General features: G+C 45.8%; 1 protein-coding gene across 2 annotated transcripts in view; it reads left to right on the top strand.

The window, feature by feature from the left end:
* POLR1B (RNA polymerase I subunit B) overlaps window positions 1–8,429 on the top strand; it is a 34,952-nt gene extending 26,523 nt beyond the window's left edge. For both annotated transcript variants that reach the window (XM_055088877.1, XM_055088878.1), the window contains 3 exons: window positions 872–1,063; window positions 1,738–1,991; window positions 2,845–8,429. In XM_055088877.1, the coding sequence (XP_054944852.1) occupies window positions 872–1,063; window positions 1,738–1,991; window positions 2,845–3,727 (1,329 nt within the window). In that variant the 3' untranslated portion in view covers window positions 3,728–8,429. The remainder of the gene's footprint in view (window positions 1–871; window positions 1,064–1,737; window positions 1,992–2,844) is intronic.
* Window positions 8,430–9,028: the final 599 nt, after the last annotated feature.

The raw sequence follows: 9,028 nt of genomic DNA, 5'->3' as shown, positions 1-9,028 counted from the left end.
TCCGGAGCCTGCGCTCCGCAACGGGAGAGGCCACAACAGTGAGAGGCCCGCGTACCGCAAAAAAAAAAAAAAAAACTGAAAAAACTGGAAATTCACTCTGAAGTTCCTTTTGTCCAAATGTTAATCCCTCTCTAATTTCTATTTTTTATTACATTTCAGTGCTTTCAGGTATAGCGTATATGTATGTAGTTGATTTTCTTTTCTGGATTTTATACTTACATGTTTGGGGTGATATTGTAGGAGTATCTCTCTATACTGGAAACTGGAAGTCTCCCTTTTTTAAAAAAAATTCCCCTGTGTATATATTTATTTATTTTAGTTTTTAAAATCATTTTGTTTTGAATTGATTCTCTGTACTGTAAGGTAGTAGTACAAAGAAGCGTCTTACCTGCCCCCTGTACCTACCTCACTATGCACAATTCACAAATACCAACATCTTACTCTGGGTGTGTAAGAAAGTAATCTAACTAGATAGTAGTTACTGTCACTCCACCTCTCCCCCCAGTAGTAGTAATATCCTGTAGTTTGTATACATCCTTTACATCCCCTCTTTATGCTTTGATTACATTACATGTGTGTCCATAAACTAGGTCTAGAATTGTTTGGGATGTGTGGCAGATGTACCTGAATGCATCAAATTAAATGTCATTCTGTACTTTTTCTCATTCAGCATTGTTTTCATGGGTCACGTTGATACACATTTGTCTACTTCATTTTCACCCCAAGTATTAGTCTGTGGTAAACTTAACCAGCATGATTAATTTATTTATTCATTCCCCTATGATGAATATTTTGTTTCCAATTTTATATGTCACCTTTATAATCAAGGAGGAAAAAACGAAATACTAATTTTTTTCCCTTTGTAGGTAAGCAGACTATGGGCTTTCCACTCCTCACTTTTCAAGACCGGTCAGATAATAAACTGTATCGTCTTCAGACTCCACAAAGCCCTTTAGTGAGACCATACATGTATGATTATTATGACATGGATAACTATCCAATTGGGACAAATGCCATTGTTGCTGTTATTTCTTACACTGGCTATGATATGGAAGATGCCATGGTAAGTTTTACCAAGAGATGTAGTTCCATGCTTTTTCATTTTTAACTTTTTTGTTTACCATCAGATCACTGAACGAGTATGTCTTGTGTGCCCAAATGCCTAGTATTTGGTGCATGACTATTCTGTTAAATAGTTAATTCCTGGTCTAAGTTAAAAGTGACAAGCCTTGAGGGATATCACTAAATATTCATATGCGTATAGCCTGCCTATTTGAGTGCATAGTATGAGTAGATGTTGAATGAATGTAAAGTAGTCTTGGAAATACCTACCTTTATATGTGTCTGGATTTTAATAGTTAGCATAGGTGATTTAGGAAATGTGGATAGTTTTAAAATCGAATGCCTAAACCAGTTGTAATTCTAACCGGCTTTATTTTGAAAACTTTCATTTGGTATCAGTCTTTTTTTTTTTTTTTTTTTTTTTTTTTTTTTTTTTTTTTTTTTTTTGCCGTACGGGGGCCTCTCACCGTTGTGGCCTCTCCCGTTGCGGAGCACAGGCTCCGGACGCGCAGGCTCAGCTGCCATGGCTCACGGGCCCAGCTGCTCCGCGGCATGTGCGATCTTCCCGGACAGGGGCACGAACCCATGTCCCCTGCATCAGTAGGCGGACTCTCAACCACTGTGCCACCAGGGAAGCCCTGGTCTCAGTCTCTTAATGATTCTTTGACTTAACAGATTGTGAATAAGGCCTCGTGGGAACGAGGCTTTGCCCATGGAAGTGTCTACAAGTCCGAGTGTATAGATCTGTCTGAAAAAATCAAACAAGGAGATGATAGTCTGGTGTTTGGAGTCAAACCTGGTGACCCACGGATTCTGCAGAAGTTGGATGATGACGGATTGCCATTTATTGGAGCACAACTGCAGTATGGAGATCCATATTACAGCTACCTAAACCTCAACACCGGGGAAAGCTTTGTGATGTACTATAAGTGAGTTCGCATAACCAATGCTATATTTTGTGTGTGTGTGTGTGTGTGTGTGTGTGTGTTGTGTGTGTGTGTGGTACGTGGGCCTCTCACTGTCTTGGCCTCTCCCGTTGCGGGGCACAGGCTCCGGACGCGCAGGCTCAGCGGCCATGGCTCACGGGCCCTGCGCTCTGCAGCACGTGGGATCTTCCCGACCAGGGCACGAACCCGTGTCCCCTGCATCGGAAGGCGGACTCTCAACCACTGCGCCACCAGGGAAGCCCAACCAGTGCTATTTTTTAAAGGCTGTTTGAGTGAAATTGCTGGAGGTCAATGAAAGTTATTTTCAACAGGAGAATTTTTGGAGAAAATATAAGTGGTAGCTTAGTTATTAACTGAATGGACATTTCTTAAATGAGACAAAGTTCTGTGGTCTGTTGTACTGCCTTTGTTTTTCTACTTTTCTTGTCAGTCTACTACAATTGATCAGTTATCTGTGATTTATTTTAAAACTATATTATTCAAACTTGAGCATCTCTCTCAGACATGTTGTTAGTAATGTTTCCTAGCTAAAATGTTTTCATTATACCTCAATAAAAATAAAATTTTTAAGCTTATTTTACAACTGTAAAATTGGTTTCAGTAGTAGGTCTTCAGCTGCCTTTCTTGCTAGTATTCTTTCAGATGAACACAGTTCTATAGTGAACATAATCAGTAGCCCTATTCATAAATACTTTTAGGGATACCAGCTCTATTTGTATTGGAGAACAGAGGTGAGACTAAGTTTTGCAAATATCCTTTATGAAGCACTAAATATATCAGTAAAACTTAGTATCTCTATGCATTTTGACATTTTGTCCGGTTTATTTTTTCCTAGGAGTAAAGAAAATTGTATCGTGGATAACATCAAAGTGTGCAGTAATGACACTGGAAATGGCAAATTCAAGTGTGTTTGCATCACAATGAGAGTCCCTCGGAACCCAACTATCGGGGATAAATTTGCCAGTCGTCATGGGCAGAAGGGCATCTTGAGCAGACTGTGGCCAGTTGAGGACATGCCATTCACTGAGAGCGGGATGGTTCCGGACATTCTGTTCAATCCTCACGGTTTTCCATCCCGTATGACCATCGGTATGCTGATTGAGAGTATGGCAGGCAAGTCTGCAGCTTTACATGGTCTCTGCCATGATGCTACACCCTTCATCTTCTCAGAGGAGAACTCGGCCCTGGAATACTTTGGTGAGATGTTGAAGGCTGCTGGCTACAACTACTACGGCACCGAGAGGTTGTATAGTGGCATCAGTGGGCTAGAGCTGGATGCAGACATCTTCATAGGTGTGGTTTATTACCAACGCTTACGTCACATGGTCTCAGACAAATTCCAAGTTAGGACAACAGGAGCCAGAGACAAAGTCACTAACCAGCCTATTGGGGGAAGAAACGTCCAGGGTGGAATCCGTTTTGGGGAGATGGAGCGGGATGCTCTTTTAGCTCATGGTACATCTTTTCTCCTTCACGACCGGCTCTTCAACTGCTCGGATCGGTCTGTAGCCCACGTGTGTGTGAAGTGTGGTAGTTTGCTCTCCCCGCTGTTGGAGAAGCCTCCCCCATCGTGGTCCGCCATGCGCAACAGGAAGTACAACTGTACTCTGTGTAATCGCAGTGACACCATCGACACTGTTTCTGTGCCTTACGTCTTTCGCTATTTTGTAGCTGAACTGGCAGCTATGAACATCAAAGTGAAACTGGATATCGTTTAATTTGACCCCGGCCTTTTGGGTCAAGATTGCTATCAGATTAAAAGAAAATGTAACTTTAGTTCATTGAAGCCGTTAATAGTTACTCTGGAGTTTTTCAAGGTTAAGAGTTCTCAACCAAGACCTGGCAACTAAGAATGCAGAGTTTCTGAGTTGCTCTGGTATAATAACTACTGAAGATGATTTTCAGTATATTTGTGGTTCTTTAAAAATGATTGATACACTGATAAATAGAAGGATATTCAGGGAAGTCTTTCCACCCCCAGGTTTTTCATATCCCGCTTTCAGCAGGCAGTAACTGTCAAACATTTATTTGTCCATGTAGAGCAGAGCAGTCAAATATAAACAAACAATGTAAGCCATATATATGTAATTTTGTATTTTCTTAAAGTAAAAACAAAGGTAAAAAAATGTTTAACAGCTTTTTTGAAGTATAATGGTTATACCAAAAAATGCACAGATTTAATGTATATAATTTGGTGCGTTTGAACATATGCACACACTTGTGGATGATCACCACAATCATGGTAATAAATGTCACCCCCCAAAGTTTCCTTGTGCTCCTCTGGGTTGTTGTTTTTGTTGTTTCTTGGTGTTTTTATGGTAAGAACACTGAACTTGATATCTACCCTGTGGACTGTGGATAGAACACAGATGAATATATCGCCCCATAAAAAGTTGTTCAAAAGATTGATATGTGTCTCTAGAAACTGGGTCTTGGTATAACAAAAAATAATGTATTTATTGAAGGAAAGAGCGATAAAACTAAATGGTATGTGTAACATGTCTATGAGGGAATGGCTGCTAAAACAGAAAAATACAACTCGACTGAATTCTATATGTGACTAGAACAAAAATGTATATCTAAAAAGAGCTATACTCAACATGGAATGATATGAAGTATATCTATGAATGGACAGTTTGTATAAAACAAAATTATCTACTCAAAGGAAATACCTGAACATAAGAATGAATGGTATTTTTTAGAATAAACTATTGTAGAATGGGAAAAACTATACACACAACTATATGCTGTGTATCTCTATGAATGGAATGTTGGCAGAACAATAATATATTAACATAAGACATTTCCATATACATAATTGAATTATACTTTTATATCTCCCTGAATGAAGAGTTTATGAATCTAAATGACTGTTACCTACTGAAAGGACGATTTATACACAAAAGAGAATGATGCAAAATATATCTATACATGGAATGTCGGTAGAAAACAAACAAAAGAAGGTGTCTACAGAAAGAAAACACCTATATACAATGCATATTGTGGGTCCCTGGAATAAAATGTGGTTAGCATGGAAAGGAATATATCTACTCAAAGAAAAGTGGTGTACACAACACTGAATGATAGCTTACCTCTGAGTTGAATGTTGGTTTAACAACGAGTGTATCTAATGAGAATGAGTGATGTGTTTTTATCTATAAATGGAGTGTTGGTGAACCCAAATGAATGTATTTACTCAGGTAAGAATGGTATATACAAGATCTGTGTGTGTGCGTGAAATTCATATGTGTAAATATATATAGGTATATTATCTCAATAAATGAATAGAACAAGCAAAAAATCTACTTAAAGGAAAAATAAAAGATTGAATTAATATGTTATGCAACTCTGAAAAGCGGAGAAAAATATCTTCAGTGGGAAGATAGAGCTAAACGTAAAACTGAGTAAGTTACTTATAACCGTGAATGAAGAGTTGCATAATTAAAGAATTTATTATGAGTACCTTAAATGAAAGAAGGAAATACACAGTTGAATGACAGAGTTTGGTTCCTGGCAGTACCCATCCCTGGGTCCTGCCAGAAGTCAGGCCTCCAGGCCCAGCCCTCTTGGAGACAAAGAAATCTACGGGGTAGATTCACAGCACTCAATCCCTCTGGCAGTCGAGATCACGGGCCCAGCCGCTCCGCAGCATGTGGGATCTTCCCGGACCGGGGCACGAACCCGCGTCCCCCGCATCGGCAGGCAGACTCAACCACTGCGCCACCAGGGAAGCCCACGAGCTTTCTTTTATCTACGTTCCTAATTAGAGGCCACTTGTGACTCCTTCCCATCTGCCTTGTGGTAAAAGAGGCCATATCACAGGATTGCAGTGATGTGTCTACTAGCCGAGGAGGTCCAAGGACTGCTGGCAACCACCAGAAGCTGGAAACGGGCCTGGAACAGATTCTCCCAGTCTCCCGAACGAATCAACCTGCCAGCACCTTGATTCTGGACTTCTGGCCTGAACCGTGAGAGAACACATTTCTGCCTACCTAGTTGGTGGTAGACTGTTCAACAACCTCAGGAAACTTACACAGCCGAAGCTCAGTGCCTGGTGGGGCACACCGTTGAATAGCATGGGCTCTAAATGTGAAATTTAGGTACCTCCATTGGGATCAGTGAGGGGGAGGTGAAGGGGCCCAGACTGCCTGTCGGAGAACCAAACCACCTAATTAACCCTTCCCATGCTTCCTTTTTCCTTCCCAAGAGGTGCCAAGTACTGTTTGAAACATCAAATGTACTTTAAAGGTAAAGCAGAGGGAATTCCCTGGTGGTCCAGTGGTTAGGACTCTGCACTTTCACCAGCAAGGGGCCAGGTTCAATCCCTGGTTAGGGAACTAAGATCTCGCAAGCCTTGCAGCACGGCCAAAAAAAAAAGAAAGAAAAAAAGGGCGGGGGGGCAATGCCCTGCATCTGTGACCAGTTTCTGTGCACCTCCTTTGGCCTCCTTTTGGCCCACAGCTCTGGAGGACCTGGAAGGAGTTGGGCGCTGGGACCCACTCATCAGCTGCAGCTTGTGAAACTGCACCTCTTCTAAGCCTCGCACACCCCGTGAACCTGCAGCGGGTAAGGAAGGCTCGGGCAGTGCTGAGGAGGGGGCCAGGCCCACGAGAGCCCCAGCAGCTCCCAGCCCAGTGCACGAGGAAAGGAGTTGCCCTGGGTGGGCGGCCAAGGTCTTGTCTAAGACAGGTCCCCAGGAGGGAGCTGCTCCGCTGCTCCCGGGGGCAGAAGAGTCTGAGTCCGACCTCAGGAGGGCACCGCGTCCTCCTCTCACCTGCAGCATGCCTGCCATCACTCAGGAAGGCTGTTTCTGTAGCTTCTCTAGGACACAGCCACAGCTTCCACCTCTTCCCCCAAACCTCCCCTGCCCAGCACCTTAATACAGGCCTGAGAGGACGGCAGGAACCTGCAGGTATACCCTCCTCCAGGCCTCCCGGCCCTGCCTAGACTGGCAAACGGCTGGAATCCAGAAGCTGGAGTCGAGGATGGAATTTTTTTTTTTTTGTCTGCGGTGGCTCTTCATTGTGGCACGCGGGATCTTTTTGTTGTGGCACTCGGGCTTCTCTCTTGTTGTGGCGCACGGGCTCCAGGGTGCGTAGGCTCTATGGTCTGCGGCACGCGGGCTCTAGTTGACGTGTGTGGGCTCAGCAGTTGCGGCGCGCAGGCTTAGTTGCCCCGTGGCATGTGGGATCTTAGTTCCCTGACCAGGAATCGAACCCATGTCCCCTGCATTGGAAGGTGGATTCTTTACGGATGGGCCACCAGGGAAGTCCCCACTGAGGATGGAATTTATCACGGTTCTGATTTTTAAACTAAAGGGCCTGCGATGGAGAAAAGGGCAAGGGACCCCCTCAGAGTATGTGGTTTCCTCTAACAATTTCCTGTGCCACTCTTCCCACAGGAGGGGAGGCCCTGAAGTTCCAGGTCACTGAGAAAAGGTGGAAGGTGGCTGGCAGGGTGTATCCGCTCACCACTGTCCTCACACCGGGAGACTTTACATGTGCGCGGCTCTCAGGATTAGCCTCCCCTCCAACATGCCCCACAACCTAAGATCAGCAGTGCGGAGCTTCCAGAACAGTCAGAAGGAAGCCAAGGGTTGAGGGTGGTGGGTGAAGCCACCCGAGAGGAGAGGAGCCCGTGGGACCAAGAGACCCTCTCCTGGTCTACAGAGCCTTCTCGTAACACCCTGTCAGGAAGCCACCTGTACGCCCAGGCACCGTCACAGGCTGCCTCACAGCCCCTTCAAGGGATCGAGGGTCAGCACTCACTTTGCTGCCAGGTCGGAGATCATCTGGTCAAAGTCATGTCTCTGCTGCCATCCGTGACGGCCCTCAGTCTGGCCAGGGATCGAAGCCCCGAACTAAAACTCTCTCCGGGTCAGTCTACAAGTGCATCCTCCCATCACACAACCCTGCCCCTCACCAACTCTGACACGCCGTCCCTGGAAGGCGCTATGCTCGGTGAAATAAGCTAGACACAGGAAGACAGACACTGCATGACCTACTTGATATGTGGAATCTAAACAAGTCAAACTTCCCTGGTGGCGCAGTGGTTAGGAATCCGCCTGCCAATGCAGGGGACGTGGGTTCAAGCACTGGTCCTGGAGGATCCCACATGCCGCGGAGCAACTAAGCCCGCGCGCCACAACTGCTGAAGCCCGTGTGCCCAGAGCCCGTGCTCCACAAGAGAAGCCACTGCAGTGAGAGGCCCGCGCACCGCAATGAAGAGTGGCCCCCACTCGCTTCAACTAAAGAAAGCTGGCGTGCAGCAACAAAGACCCAATGCAGCCAAAAATAAATGAATAAATTAATAAAAACAAACAGGCGGGAACTCCAAGATGGCGGAAGAGTAAGACGCGGAGATCACCTTCCTCCCCACAGATACATCAGAAATACATCTACACGTGGAACTTCTCCTATAGAACACCCACCGAACGCTGGCAGAAGACCTCAGACCTCCCAAAAGGCAAGAAACTCCCCACGTACCTGGGTAGGGCAAAAGAGAAAAGAATAAACAAAGACAAAGAATAGGGACGGGACCTGCACCAGTGGGAGGGAGCCGTGAAGGAGGAAAGGTTCCCACACCCTAGAAGCCCCTTCGTGGGCGGAGACTGCGGGGGGCGGAGGGGGGAGCTCCGGAGCCGCGAAGGAGAGCGCAGCAGCGGCCTGCGGAGGGCAAAGCGGAGAGATTCCCGCACAGAGGATCGGTGCCGACCAGCACTCACTAGCCCGAGAGGCTTGTCTGCTCACCCGCCGGGAAGGGCGGGGACTGGGAGCTGAGGCTCGGGCTTTGGTCGGATCGCAGAGAGAGGACTGGCGGCGTGAACACAGCCTGAAGGGGCTAGTGCGCCACGGCTGGCCGGGAGGGAGTCCGGGAGAAGTCTGGAGCTGCAGAAGAGGCAAGAGACCTTTTCTTCCCTCTTTGCTTCCTGGTGCGCGAGGAGAGGGGTTTAAGCGCGCCGCTTAAAGGAGCTCCAGAAACTGGCGCGGAGCTGCCGAAGAGACAAGAGACTTTTTTTT

The sequence above is a fragment of the Physeter macrocephalus genome, chromosome 12, assembly GCF_002837175.3.
Source record: "Physeter macrocephalus isolate SW-GA chromosome 12, ASM283717v5, whole genome shotgun sequence".
Classification (NCBI taxonomy): domain Eukaryota; kingdom Metazoa; phylum Chordata; class Mammalia; order Artiodactyla; family Physeteridae; genus Physeter; species Physeter macrocephalus.
This window is presented reverse-complemented; position numbering and strand designations above follow the sequence as displayed.